The sequence below is a fragment of the Artemia sp. Qi Xiang Cuo genome, chromosome 6, assembly GCF_049724085.1.
Source record: "Artemia sp. Qi Xiang Cuo chromosome 6, ASM4972408v1, whole genome shotgun sequence".
Taxonomy (NCBI): domain Eukaryota; kingdom Metazoa; phylum Arthropoda; class Branchiopoda; order Anostraca; family Artemiidae; genus Artemia; species Artemia sp. Qi Xiang Cuo.
The window spans coordinates 37,953,542-37,970,049 of NC_142799.1; the positions used below are offsets into that span (position 1 = coordinate 37,953,542).

General features: G+C 33.5%; 1 protein-coding gene across 1 annotated transcript in view; it reads left to right on the forward strand.

The window, feature by feature from the left end:
* LOC148951193 (uncharacterized) overlaps positions 1-16,508 on the forward strand; it is a 188,979-nt gene that overhangs the window by 125,586 nt on the left and 46,885 nt on the right. Inside the window, exons 9-10 of the mRNA XM_089090706.1 lie at positions 6,200-6,409; positions 8,415-8,598. Of these exons, the coding sequence (XP_088946832.1) occupies positions 6,200-6,409; positions 8,415-8,598 (394 nt within the window). The remainder of the gene's footprint in view (positions 1-6,199; positions 6,410-8,414; positions 8,599-16,508) is intronic.

A 16,508-nucleotide genomic window follows, 5' to 3' on the forward strand; every position in this document is an offset into this window, starting at 1 on the left:
TTATCAAGACGTTTAGGTTTAAAATTATCAGCCTTGGACAGTCCCTCGACTTTTTACGATTATTTTATTTTCAACTTTGTATTGTTCTTCATTACATAATTTTAATCACGCGATCTCATAAAATCTGTAGTCCTAAAGGCCGAAATAACAAAAACTACTACTACTAACTACTACTAACAACTCATCGCAGCACCAAGCCGCCTGAGGGCCAACACAGCTACGCACGCTCCTCCTCCACCCCAATCTATTCAAAGCCTCCCTTTTTACACCCGCCCACGAAGTTCCCATTTCCTTTAAATCTTTCTTTATGACGTCCTCCCAACCCAGACGGGGACGACCTGCTTTCCGTTTAGCCCTAGATGGTTGGCCGAAAAGAACAATCTTCGGCAATCTGTCATCCTTCATCCGAACAACATGCCCTAACCACCTCAACCTTTCTTTCATTATAGACCTAGAAAGCGGTATTGAACCACATTTTTCGTATAGCCTATTGTTTGAAATACGGTCAGTCAGCCGGGTACCCAGAACAATCCTTAAGCAATTTCTCTGGAAAACATCTAGCAAATCTTCATCCGCTTTTCGGAGCGTCCATGCTTCAGAGCCATATTTGACCACTGTCATTACTGTAGCTTCTAAGATTCTAATCTTGGTTTGCAGACTTATCTTCCTATTCTTCCAGACTTTTTTTAACTGTGAAAAAACACCCTGAGCCTTGGCTATTCTATTTTTAACATCTTCACTACTCCCACCATCTTTACTAATAATACTACCAAGGTAAGTGAAACTGCCCACCTGATCAATCTTTTCATTACCAAACGTCACCTTTTCATCTTCACTTATTCCTAGCCTTAGTGACTTGGTCTTCCTAACATTAATTTTCAAACCAATACTAGCACCCTGAACTCGCAAAACCTCTAAAACTTCATTCATTTTGCTCACACTTTCATCTAGGATGCTTAAATCATCAGTATAATCCAAGTCCAGGAGACTTTTTCCTCCCCATTTGATTCCGTGGTCTCCCATTGCCTTTCCTGTGCTCCTTAAAACAAAGTCCATCAAAATAATCCATATAAAGGGGGGATGAACACAACCCTGCTTAACTACTGATTGAATACAACACCAGATGCTAACCTCATTTCCTACCTTAACTGCTGCAGTGTTATTCTCCTACATAGCACTAATCACTTTAATGTGTTTGTCTGGTATACCATAAAAGGATAAAACCTTTACTTAAGCTCCTCTATCAACAGACTCGAACGCTTGCTCATAATCTATAACACTGAGGACCAAAGGTGTTTAAAAACTTAGGCACTTCTCAATTATTAACCTAAGAGTGAAAATTAGGTCAACACATCCTCTACCTTTTCTAAAACCGCACTGCTCTTCTCTTAAAACTTTGTCTACGGCATCTCTCAGTCTAAAAAGTATCATATTACTAAGTAATTTACTACCTACAGAGACCAGATTAATGCCTCAATAATTACCACACTCACTTTTATTACCTTTCTTATAAAGTGGCTTAATTAAGGTTTTCCTAAAATCATTAGGTACTTCCCTTTTTCAAAAATCATATTCATAATCTCCAATAACTTATTTCTAACCTCAGAGCCACCATATTTAAGAAACTCATTTACTACCCTATCAGCACCTGGAGCCTTATTATTCTTTAATCCTTTTAGTACTGTTTCTAATTCCTCCTCACAAAACAAATCTTCCTTCACATCCAAGGTATCACAAACTTTTTCATTTTCCTCTATATTTTTTCCTGCAACTCTATCTCGGTTAAGCAAATTCTCAAAATGTTCGGCCCATCTTGCTTTAGCTTTTGTCTTATCGCTAATTGCCACCCCATTCCTATCTTTAACTGGGACAAGTCCGGATTGACTACTACCTCTCAATTTGTTAACGTGCCAGTACAATATTTTACTATTATGCCGTCTAGCTGCATCTTCTAAATCCTCGGCAATTTTATCCATGGCCTCCACTTCACACCTCCTTAGTTCATATTGCAATGCTTTCTCCACTTTCTTTACATTTCTTTTGTTTTCATGTGATCTATCACTCAGATAATTCTTGTAGGCTACAAGTCCTTTCTCCTTTCTATTAAACTTAAAGCTTTTTCACTAATATTCTTAGCTGCAGTTCTAGCTTTCTTCCCTAATACACCTTCAGCAACTTCACAAATTATTTTTCTAAAATTATTCCAACCATCTTCCACATTATCAAATTTTAAACTCTCAAGTTTAGTATTCAACTGTTCCTGGAAAGTTTCTCTCAAATTCTCATCCTGGAGTCTACTAACATCATAACTTCCTGGGAGGTAATTACCCTTCCGATATTTCAGCTTTAAATTAACCCTTGACACTACTAGATGGTGATCTTTACTTTTAACATCAATAACAGCACTCCTGTATACCCTAGTATCTTGTATTGATCCAACCAGTCTTCGATTTACTATAACATAATCAATAAGGTTTGCTGTCTTACCATCACGTGAATACCATGTTAGCTTATGAGCCATTTTATGACCAAACACCGTATTGGTTATAACTAGATTGTTTTACCTACAAAATTGCAAAAGTCTGTATCCATTATTGTTTTCTTTTCCTACATCAAATTTACCTAAGCTGGGATACCATCTATCCTTATTTCTACCAGCCTGGGTGTTAAAATCTCCCAGCAATAACATCATATTTCTACGTGGGACCTTGTCTATTTGCTCCTGTAACTGTAAGTAAAATTCATCTGAGTCACTAGTATTTCCATCAGTCGGTTCTACAGGGGCGTATACTACTATAACTGATACCTTGAACTTACTAGTCATAAAATGGGCAATTAGTATTCTATTATTAATACCTTCCCAGCCTAAACAAGACTTAGCAGCTTCCTTATTCATCATGAGCCCTACATTTAAATTATGTTTATTATGCATAACATATTTGTTAACGTGCTTCAGTTTTCTAGAAGTTGTATAAAAATTCCAGGGTGCACTATCTTCTCCCTCAATGGCAAAAGTCTCCACAAGCAATCTGCATTCATTGCCACACACATGGGATGAATCTTGTCCTGATCCAAACAATCAGGGGACAACTAATGTAACAAGCAACTAGCTAGTTGTTGAATTCTTATAGTGATGCAGTCATTTCAAGTATTTTAACTATCCGACGTTATAAATATGACGAGTTGTTTGTCAAAGTTCAGAAAGTGTTTGGACTCGAGGCTCTCGCGTTAGAGAGGCTGATAGATATAGACGGGGCAGGGTCTAGTATAGTAAAAAAACAACAAAAAACACTGTCTCCCTAATTTAGTAACTGAGATAAATGAGCACCTGAACAACTTACTCATTCATCCAATCACTTAGGACAAAACAACCCAATAGCCCAAAAGTCAAGTCCAAAATAGAGCAAATTCAGCATTAATAAGTGTAAATCATTGTCCCAAAACCAGGCCATAGCACCTTAAATCTACAAAATTTAATATTCCTTAGGTAATCACCACATATCAGGACTCCTCAAAGGAAAACCCACTTGCCTATACAGGTTTCGCCGCTTAAACCTCCTTACCCAGGCAAATGAGCGCGCCTGCCATAGAACCATATGGCATACCCCCATGTAGTGTCACCTGTGGAATATCTACGAACAATACAATACCCCAAAATATAAAAATACACCCCAAAAATTTTTAAAGTTTCCTTCACCACCGCTCACCTAGAACTGATTCAAAGTAAAAACTACCCAACTCTGAAAGAATAACACTTCAGCCAGTTTACCTCCCATAATTGCATAACCACAACTGTCAACAAAAACCCAATCACTTTCAAGCCCTATTTCTAAGAACTAATTTCAGCCTATCCTCTGTAACTAGGCACCTGCTTGTGTCGAAACCAATCTAAATTAAAAAAATATAAAGGGAAGATAAAAAATACACCCCACTAGCTACCTCAAAATATCGTTCAAAATGTCTTGATAATTTTTATTATACTTATTTAAAAGTTGATTATATTTATCCAAAAGTTGATTATACAATACCAAAAAAACAAAATAATATTATCCATAAGGAAATAATAAGAAAAACACAACATAAATAAGATAACAAAATTTATAAATCTCTAATCTGGAAAAAAAATAAGTGAGGGGGTCACTGGCACATATCTTCCTTGGAGTATTGGTCCTCAGGTCCTTAGCGATGTTGTCAAGTAGCACTAGAGGGTCGATAAGTGAAAAATGAGAAATAGTCTTGTGATTTCTGTACTACCTTGGTAAATATAGCTGGAATTTACAATATTTAAAATAGCCACTCCTTAGCTGAAGACGGTTTTTTTCGCGCATTAAAGGCTGCAAACAGGAAAGAAAAAGAATTGTAGGAGAACAAAACTATGGTAAAGTTTACATAAGCCTCGGCGGCTGTACCTCCCTCTATTAGGCGAGATTTTACCATATGAGAAGCGAATACATTGCTGAGCACTAGCAACCAGAGACGAGTATGTAGTCGAAAGTGTATCAGAAAAAGTAATCCCAAGCCATTTCAATTTTGAGACACAGTTGAGTAGCATTGTACCCACATGTAAAGGAGAAGCTGGTTTTGAAACATTAAAACACAGAAACTCGCATTTTGAAGCATTTACAGAAAGCCCAATCATATTCGAATCATTAATCAGAACATTTAGATTTTTTGTGAGGCCTGAGCTAGTATGACTAACTAGCAGAGCATCATCAGCATAGGCAATGTGACTAACAGCAGCATTTTCTAAAAACACAGTAGGAGACAGCATTCGCAAACAGTCCGCAAGCACAGTTTTAAAAATATATGGAGACAGCACACCCCCTTGCCTGACTTCCTTCTTTTCTGGGATAGGTTTGGATATATCAGACATCCATTTTAACCGAACCAACGAATTGGAATACCAATACTGAAGAACTTTTACTAAGGAAGAATTAACTCCTGCTTTAACTAAGCAGTGAAGTGCTTGCAAATGTACAACGTTATAAGAAAGCGCCCAAGATATCAACCGAGCAAAAATAAAGTGGGCTTTTTTGCATTTTTGCCGATACTAGCAACATAGCAACTGACCAAGTATATGATGGGCTTGAGCACAACCAAAATCCGCTCTGAATCCAATTTGATAATAAGAAAAATCACACCTAATCAAATTTTCAGGCAATGCGGCATACTCGAACAGCTTGCTCATGTAGCAGGACAGTGTAATTGGTTAATAACTGGAACACTGATCTGCGTCCTTGCCCTTCTTTCGAACTGACGTTACAGTTCCCAAAAGAAAAATCTCTGGAACTAAGGACTGGGCTAAGCAAATCTGTAAAAGGAGCTGAAAGTGGGCTCACAATAATGGACACTTAATGATGAAGTGATTGTAACACAGACCATCCATATCAGGCCCCCTTGATTTCTTAACACTCTTACAAGCCTGATAGATATCACCACTAGATATTGACAATATATGGACTTGCCGAAGAACTCGAGGAACAGTATTATGCAATAAGATAGAAAATATGGACTGGATACAATGATTAAATGTAGAAAAAACACGAGTAAAATAAGCAACAAAATCACTGATTTTGATAATCGAAACGGCAGCAGGCACAATACGTTGGGAAAAATACGATGAATATGTTATATTTGAATGCATATTACTTTTAAGAATTCAGAAATTGACTATTTCAAAATTTAAATCATATGTTTTATTATACATTTTAAAAACTAATGTATTATTAGGTGTAACATTAATATCTAAATATAGAAAATGGTCATAATTGCCTTTCCCATTGCTGGGTTCGGGAGGGGGTTCATTTAAAAAAGAGATCGGGCCAAAACAAATTCGCATTTTGAATTTTTTTCCCAGAACTTGAATTTTTGTCCAAAGAGGGCGAAATTCTGGGTAATGTAGATTCTAAGATAGCTAATCGATTTGTCATGGTCTAATATCCTTAAGTATATCTCTCTCTCTCGCTTTCTCTCTCTCTCTCTCTCTCTCTCTCTCTCTCTATATCTCTCTCTCTCTCTCTCTCTCTCTCTCTCTCTCTCTCTCTCTCTCTCTCTCTCTCTCTCTCTCTCTCTCTCTCTGTCTCTCTCTCTCTCTCTTTGTCTCTCTCTTTCTTTCTTGGTCTCACTCCCTTCATTTCTGGTTTATTTTTAACTTTGGTTGCTTTCTTGACATTTACGCCTATTCGAATTCTCTTTTTAGATCAGTGCACTGCATTGATTTTTTTGCCACGAAAGGTGCAGATATTTCCGTCTGTGATAAATATGGTCGTCTTCCATTGCATTATGCGGCATCACAGGGACATGTGCCTTGTGTTAAGACTTTAGTAACATTGGGATCACCTCTCAATTCAAGAGATATTCTAGGACGTACACCACTTCATTATGCTGCTGCAAATGATCTAGATTGCAGGTATTTCATGGTTGTCTTCTGATATATTACGAACTTACATTCTATTTTTCCCAATTTGGTCTTGGTTAGCGTTGTGTTTATTTCAAATTGTTTGATTTTGTTTAAAAACAAAAAATGAGTTTTCGTTAAATGTGGGCTTATTCCGGGCTTATAAATATTTGAACTTTTATTAGTTTATATATATATATATATATATATATATATATATATATATATATATATATATATATATATATATATATATATATATATATATATATATATATATATATATATATATATATATATATATATATATATATATATATATATATATACATATATATATATATATATATATATATATATATATATATATATATATATATATATATATATATATATATATATATATATATATATATATATATATATACATACATACATACACACACACACACACAAACACACACACACACACACACACACACACACACACACACACACACACACACACACACACACACATATATATATATATATATATATATATATATATATATATATATATATATATATTTATATATATATATATATATATATATATATATATATATATATATATATATATATATATATATATATATGTATATATATATATATATATATATATATATATATCCATTTTTCAAATGTATTAATTAAAAGTTTTGCCTCCTGCTTTTTGGTTATAAATCGAAAAGCCATGTGGTCTAACAAACCTTTTACATGACTGGTGTTCCTTACTTTTAATGAAGTAAAACACGCCAGCCAGAGTGCTTCCAATTGATACACACGTTTGAGTGGAATCTTAGAAGCAAAAAATAAATTAAGATAGTCTGGCGGCTCAGACTGATATGACTCTAATCAGGAAACTTTTATGGCACACTGTCAAAGTTCGAATCCCACTGTTAAACAGCTCAACTTGATTTTCGGAAAATCACTTTCATAAGGCTCAAGAAGTCATCTAACTTTCAAAGCTTTTGAAGAAAATGGTTTATCAGTAGGTACAAAGCTTCCAAGACTGCAGCGTATATCTTAATGTTTTCTTCTTTTGGGTCTGTTGGCTAAGAGTCTGTAAAATTTTAAGCAGGAATCGTAAGAACAATAAGTCTCATTAAAATTCGGTAAAAATTAATCAGTGATTATAAACACCTTCAGTTTGATTGTTTAAAATTAACGAGAAATTTTTTAAGATAAGAAACATAGTCTTTATGAATTGTTAAGTAAAGCACTGTCCATGAATGCACCTAAAATAATACATATAAAAGACCTTCACTATAGGATCACCAAAGTAAGGGGTTGGGATTGAGTTTATCTTATGTTTGAAAAACAGACCAATAAACTGAAAATATATGTGAATAAAAAGGACGTTTTGACTGTAAAGAAATATGCACGAAGTCACTGTCATAAGTCAAAGTCACTTCTTCGAGTTTACAGCTCTGAGTTCTTGTTGTATATTTCTATATGTTATCACAGAAGGCTTTTATGGTCGACTCCCACCGACGGTAAGTTTTTCCTAGCATTTTTCTTCTATTCATAAGTATGAAAATATATGCACGCCCGTATACAACAACACTTATACGATACATATTTACATTTGACGTCTAAAAGAAATATATTTTCCTTCAATTTTAAGGCTTTTGAGGACGTATGTCTATATGTCCTCAGGTGTTTGTCTCTGTTTGTTTTATATAGAGGAATGGGGGGCCTGGTTGATAGCGAATGCTTTTTTTACGGTATTAAGTTACATTTAAGCAGATTCAGTAGTCTAATACGTAGACAAGATTTTCATAGCTAACGTAGAATAGAAAACATGCATAATTTGGCTGAAATAAATTGGGGGAGCAAGAGATGTAGTTTGACAGAAAGACGAAGAAAATGACTTAAAATCGGTCAACTGTGAAAGTTGTGAAAGGGAACAAGTGTAATTTAGCTTCCATTTGCCTGAAGGTTTGATATAAGCAATGAAAATTATTTATTTCAGTATTGTGAAATTCCTTATTCCTCGAAGAGCGGATCCAACTTTATTGGACAGAGATGGGTTTTCTGTTGCTCATTTTGCTGCTTTACTTGGAAAAGTGGATGTCTTGGATTTTTTGTTCCAATGTTTAGGTCGAGCAAATCAAGGTCAAGTCGAGGCCTGTGCTATTAGTCCTTTACATATAGCGGTAAGTTGTGTATTTTTAAGGAATAATTTAATTTTTTTTTCAAAAATCTTTTAAATTTACCTTTGCAGTGCGCTTCTCTATTGACCTTTTTAGAAATTAAGTCTAGGAGCAGCACTAAACCTCTTAAAGTTGTTAAAGTACCGATCTCAAAATACCATTGGTCAAAAAATGAGAGAGGCAGAAAAAATAGAAAAAGGTAAAGACTTCATGGAGGCGGTATAGAAAAAAACGAAAATATTTGTTCAAAACTATGCTGATAAACTTGAAATAAGTATAATTGCAAAATTTTGAGTGCCACCACATAAGGTAATGAAACTTCTTTTCAAGAATATGACTCAACATTCTTTAGTTCAGAGCTAAGAAATTTTTAACCCAACTCCACAGGCTAAGTATTATGATTGTTTTTGCTTTATTAATACTAAGTTTAAGATAAAGGCTTACAGAATAATGAGTGTGAATTTTGAAAGCAAGTGAGTGGATTTTAAACGACTCAAAAGGGCTTGTTTTGTTCGTAATAGATATATAGACCATAAAAAATTTTTGGTGAAAGGGCAAGAGCCCTGCAGTGTTTTTTATAAAAAAAGGAGAAAATGGAGGCTTAAAAGAGGAGAAAATTCTGAATAGTTAGCACACAACACAAAACACTGTCCTAATACATCAGATAAAATCAATACAAATGGATAAACACAGTACATTTTAAAATATCCTTGCACAATTTAGATAGCTCGCAATCATTCAGATTTGCTTTTATTTGGCATGGCCAAAGCTTACTCTTCGAATTTATGCAGGATTCTTAAACATACTTTTATACGATTTGTCTATATCTGCTTTTGTGTGGATGTTTTTTTCTTTAGGAGCAAAATACTCCCTATTCATTGGCATCCTAACTACATTTTTAAAAATAAAATCATAGTAACTAGGCGTGAACTCCTTAAAGAACTATGCCCTCGGTCCCACCTCCCTTATTATTAAAATATAATTTATTTGATATATGTAACAACATATTCAAGATAATCCAGCTTAACACTACCCTCACCCTTAACTAAGGTAATAACCCCGAAATCCTGATTTGATTAATCATTGCAACTGCTTTCATAACTTAACACTACCCCACCCTTAACTAAGGTAATAACCCCAGGATCTTGATTTTATTAATCATCGTAACGGCTTTCATAATAAACAGTGACTTATCCATTTCCGTATAGCAAGTGTTGCCTCTTTCCCTTTTAGTGTTTAACAGGCTTTGCGTGATAATACTTCTAGTTTAACTATCAACCCAAATGCTCAAAGTTATTCTTTTCTCTTCTATTTAAACAGAGTTCAAGATATTCCTCAGTAACCTTACCCCAATTATAACGTTGGCAAAAAGAAAGCAGAAAAAAGCAGGGGAGTGCCTAAATAAATTTGGGAAGGGCAGAAGAAGCAGGTTTAGAAGAAAGGTCTCTGCTGAAGCAGCGTTTTCTTTTTTATAATGACACACAATTTTTCCCGTCTTGATAAATTTCCCCCGCCAAGCCCCCTCCCACTGGAAATCTATCTTCTGGAATATTATCCCAGCATGTAAAAATGTGCAGTTAAAGGGAAATTAAGACAAATGAAGAGAATGAAGAAAAGACGAGATTCTGGGATGTTTGCCTCTTAATTTTAAAATACATGTAGAAAATATAGTGTAGAATCAAATAGTTCTTGGTAAATAAATGAAAAAAAAGGAGTAGCTCGGGGCAATAGACACCGACTGTAAAGAAGAATTATTACATGAAAAAAAATAACTTTTTATGCTGATTCGAAATATATAAAGTTCGATAAGTTTAATGTTGCACATCAAACGCACGAGCCTGACCAAATTTGCTTAATCTTCGATAAGTGGGGAATCACTCCAAAAACGAAGGGGCTCTTAATGAAAATCACACCGCTAGATTCAGCATGTCAGCGAACCATACCGTGGAGGTTCTAAGCTTCTATCTATAAATATGTGGAATTTAGTAATTTCTTTTTTCCAGAAGAAAGATCACTGATGCGTATTTGTTTTTGTTTGTTTTTTCGTTTTTGTTTTGTTTTTTCTATGTTTAGTCATATCAAACTGATGGTCCTAGAAGATCGAGAGAGGGCCCTCTCTAATGGAAAATAAAAATTCCAGTACTCTTTTTACGTGACCAAAAAGATTGTGCCACGGTAAATTGGCATTTTCTGCCATTTTGTGGCACTAAACTACGACTTTGCCCCATGGAGGACCAAGTATATATATATATATATATATATATATATATATATATATATATATATATATATATATATATATATATATATACGTGTATATATATATATATATATATATATATATATATATATATATATATATATATATATATATATATATATATATATATATATATATATATATATATATATATATATATATATATATATATATATATATATATATATATATATATATATATATATATATATATATATATATATATATATATATATATATGTAGATAATTTCTTAAACCACATTGGCCTGACATCACATAAAGAAAGAAAACGAGCAAAAATGGGGTTTTTATAGGCCAAATGACGATACTGAAAAACAAAGCGAATATTTCGAGAGGACAAACGCCTCTCTTCTTCAGCGCGAAATGGTTGTTAGGTAGTTGGTTTTAATTCTTTTAATTTTTGGCTTTTATTGATACATCGTTTCGTTTCGCGCTGAAGAAGAGAGGCGTTTGTCCTCTCGAAATATTCGCTTTGTTTTTTCAGTATCGTCATTTGGCCTATAAAAACCCCATTTTTGCTCGTTTTTCTTTCTTTATATATATATATGTATATATATATATATATATATATATATATATATATATATATATATATATATATATATATATATATATATATATTTTTATATATACATATATTATATATATATATATATATATATATATATATATATATATATATATATATATATATATATATATATATATATATATATATATATATATATATATATATATATATATATATATATATATATATATATATATATATATATATATATATATATATATATATATATATATATATATATATATATATATATATATATATATATATATATATATATATATATATATATATATATATAAGTTAAAGCTTTAGTTAAAACTTCATTTGACTAAACTGATTTGCTTCGTATTTTATAAAATCATATACAATGATATGCAAGTGTCCATCAGCTATTTTGTAGGTGGGGGAAAGGCAGATTCCTCAAAAATTACATTTTAATGCCCGAATTATTCTGTATATGAAGGGGGCTACCCCCCCTTCAACCTTTCGCTCTTTACGCTTAAGTTTGAAATTTTGTCCCAATTTTTAACTAAGACTGGCAAAACACAAAGACCGCTGAATTGGAATAACAAGTTTTTTTTAAAGCACTTAAAAACTTTAGCGTAACGATCGAAGGGTTGAGGAAGGGGCATCTCCCTTTATATATGGGATAATTTTTGTTCCTTTTTTAATGTTGCTCCTTACTTTTACTTGGAATTTCTTTTATTTGCTTTATCCTGCAGAATTTTTTATTTTTTATTGTATTTCTTTTGATTCTTGTTTTCGTGTTTATGGGGGGTTGGGGGTTGGGTTGTCATAGCAGAATAAGATAAAAGTTAAAGACATTAATTTGCATGCTTATTTGAAATAAGAAGTTCTGGTCATCTTATATTTTTCTTGATTCTGACATGGAGTTTGACCCCATGGCATTGAAGTTAATTTAAAAAAAAAGTTGAAGGTACTTGAGAAGAAAAAACCTTTCGATGTACGCCTAGTTGACGATACCCAATACATTTTTTTAACAAGGTTTGATAACTTTCCCAAAACTTGTTTTTAACTCAAACTATTGCATGCTGTTTGGAATAAGCAGTTCTTTTTATTTTAAATTGGCTTGATTCTGACTTAAAGTTTGTCTTCATATTATTTAAATTAAATAATAAAAGAAATTCCCCTTAAAGGTGCTTCAAAACCTTATGAGGTAAGCTTAGTGGGCGCGTTCTCGGTCGCAAGGGGTGAACTGATATCATGTACTATAGGTGTCGGTACCAGACCGAGTCCGCAGGAATTAATTACTTGTAATTTTTAGTCCGCTCTCTAGGGCTATAATGAAAGAAAGGTTGAGGTGGCTAGGGCACGTTGTGCGGATGAAGGATGACAGATTGGCGAAGATTGTTCTTTTCGGCAAACCGTCTAGGGCTAAACGTAAAGCAGGTCGTCCTTGTCTGGGGTGGGAGGACGTCATAAAGAAAGATTTAAAGGAAAGGGGAACTTCGTGGGAGGGTGTAAAAAGGGAGGCTTTGAATTGATTGCAATGGAGAAGGAGCGTGCGTAGCTGTGTTGGTCTCTGGCGGCTTGGTGCTGCGGTGAGTTGTTAGTAGTAGTAATAGTAGTAATTTTTGGTCCCAGCCTCTTATCTATATGCACTTCGTTCATAGTAATTTTGTCCGCTGGGGAATATTCCACCGGACGGGGTAGGTATTTATGCGGAGAAGAGTTCCCTGGAGTGGTTTGTGCGGTTTTTATAGCCCAAAAACTCCCTCCAAAACTCCTGCAAAGCTGTATGATAAAAGCTCTGCCTGTATTCCATGTATTGTACAAAAAAATACGGGACGAACCGAGAAAACGTAGAGCAGCGAAGAAAAACGAGGTATTTCAACAGCGATTGGAAAAGAAGAAAAAATTGAAGTATTTTGACCGAGGCCTCTGCGGTACTGTTAGTGCAAGTAAAAAGAGTAAACATTAATAAACGTCCGTGGGATAATATACAAGACAAACATTAAAAGACGCAAAATAAAAATAATTTATTTTGTGCTTTTGAAGTTTGTCTTTTATATTGCCGCAAGGATACTTTTTTTTTTTTTTAGTCTTTTTATTTTCAGTCAGGACGGCTGAGTAGAGGTCTGTGCCGAATTTTATGCCTTTTTTTCCTTTTTTCACTGGATGCTCAATCACTTCATTTTTATTTCGTTGTTCTACTTTTTTTTGGTTCATGATTTGCCAGTGCGGTCTCAGGAGCTATTTAAAAAATACGCGCCAATCAGCACCTTAAAATTCTTCAAGTAATTTCAATATAACCCGTATGAGATAACCCGTCTCATATCTTTCTTACTTGATCAACTTTAAGAAAATATTCCTTGTGGTTCCTTTATAGAAAAAGTATTTAACCATGCTTAATTTACTTCAATATAAATTCTTGAGTAATTCTACCGGCATCCATTCGTTATGCCTGAGTTTCTACTTTTTTCCTAATTAGTCCAGGTGGCGAATATGGTCCAGCAGTCTCATTCGTGTATCGCATTAGTATCGCGATTTTGGGTGATTGGTACCAACAAAATGGCACCGGTACGACCAGTATTAGACCCTATACCGTAGGTCTCAATTCGAACCACGAGCATCATGAAATTTTGATTTTTGGGTTTAAATAAACACAGTTTTTGTACTTTTCTCTGCAAGCCCTTTATATTTCGTAGTGGTTCCTTACTGTCAAACAGAATGGAAGCGGGGCTTTTTGTACATATATTAACTGTGGCTATAGGTTTAGCCATTTGTAATTTTGAATGCTTTTAATAAGCAGGCATAAGAATATGTAAGCAGAAGATGAAATATCTAGCTAGAAGGAAGTGATATTTCTATTGGTGTTAGTCATGTCTGTCTGAGTAAATTAATCCAGAAAATTAGTAGGTAGTTAGATAGTGTAGGTAGATAATAAGTAAGGCCACTCTTGGTCAATTTGCTTATAGGACAGAAATCAGATAGATAACTGGACAGAAATAGATATAGGACATATATAGGATAGAAATGTACCATTTGATTCCCCATTTTATGGTCTTAGTTATGTCTCAGCCCTCACTCTTGCCTAATAGGGCCATATATAGCCCTAGGCTATAAACAAAAGTTTGCTGATATTGTGGGCTTGGAGTCTTTTTTGTGCTTGATTCTCATCAACAGTTTTTCAAGATTCAAATTAGAGCCAATTAAAAAAATGGAATATTTTATAAATAGCCTAGGTTTATATCTAATCCCTTTTTTCGGAGGGGGGCTGGGAGGCACTTCAATAACAGTGATTATTATACATGGACGAGCATTGTAACGAGAAGCAAATACTGTGTTCATTTTTCTCTATCTGATTTCTGCCCTTTACCGTAAATTGACCCTTTCTAGCTCCCCTCTTATGAACTAAACATAATTTCTTTCTTTTGTGCTTTCAGAGTTGGTTCCAGTGGAACTTCAGACTGCGCCCCAGCTCCCCAAGCTATATAAAAACTTCGCTTATTTTGTGGATTACCATTATTTCTCAGGCTTATTTCTCATGAAAATTGGGTTCAAAATTCAAAACAAAGATAATTTGAAAAAAAAACAAGAAATTCAACAGAGTGTTTTTTTTTATATGGCATAGGGTTATATCTGACTCTGTTAGGGGAGGGGGGTGCTATGTAACTACAATAACAGTGATTATTATCTTTTGAAAGATAATTGAATTGGTGATCATATGGTGTATGTCTTCTTTTTTTATCTGATTTCTGTTCCAAACCATAAATTCACCCAGTCCAGTATATCCTCTCTTCTGAACTAAACGCAGTATTAACACCACTTTTTATTCTTTACAATGGGAATACTATTTTTTTAGTGGATTTTCCAAGTTGCTTTCATTTGAACTGTACCCCAGCTCCCCAAGCTGGGAATTTGTGGATTTGTATATTTTTAGGATTATTTCTGTTTTCAATGGCTGTTTAAAAACTCAAAATAGTAGTCACTGCCTTTGTATTTGCATCCCATATCACCCCCCCCCCCCCCCTAATGGGACCAGATGTAGCCCTAAGCTATAAAAAAAATTCTGCTTTTTTTTCAAACTGTCTTTCAGTTGAATTTAGAATAAACTGTTCATGAGGAGATAGCCTTAAAAAAAAAGGTAGACCTACAAATGCAGTAAAGAGCATAGATCTTGAGGGGAAGGGGGTGGCTGGAATGTAGCTATACTAGGAGCAATTCCTCAGCCCTTTTCAATTAACGAATAAAATTAGTCAGCTAAGTCAAGAGGGGAAACAAATGGAAAATAGTTGTTCTTTTTTTATATCATCATTATTTGGAAGACTAGCAGCCAGGGGCTTCCCGAGGCTCATTTTATTGGGGGCGGGGGGGGGGGGTGATCTTCGTAAATTTTACCGAATCGCTACCTGAATTATGCTGAATTTTCTGCAGGAATCAAGAATTTTGCTAGATTTTTGCCGATTTTGCAAAATTTCTACTTTCTAAATTAAATTTCTCACTTTCTGGCTTAGATTCGTCTCTCAATACGCAAAGCAGAAAAACTGATAGATTGCATATATATATATATATATATATATATATATATATATATATATATATATATATATATATATATATATATATATATATATATATATATATATATATATATATATATATATATATATATATATACTATATATATATATATATATATATATATATATATATATATATATATATATATATATATATATATATATATATATATATATATATATATATATATATATATATATATATATATATATATATTAAAAGGGTATCTTCTGATTAGTTGTCTTATTAACCGTAAAAGGGTCTTTTGTTATCACTATAGTTGATATAATGAAATAAGCAAAAACAAACTTGTAGCACATATGTCGATTGCATGTTTTTTAATGGTTATAATGATAGCTTCCCCCTGCCTCTTTCAAAGAATCTAGGGGGGGATAACGTATGGTGCTATAAGCTGATAATAAGCTAAAAATCCATGACGCTTAAATTTCTTTATGTTTCGATGTTCATTCGAAATCCAGATTATAAATTGAATTTAAACTGTCTTCTCATTCTTC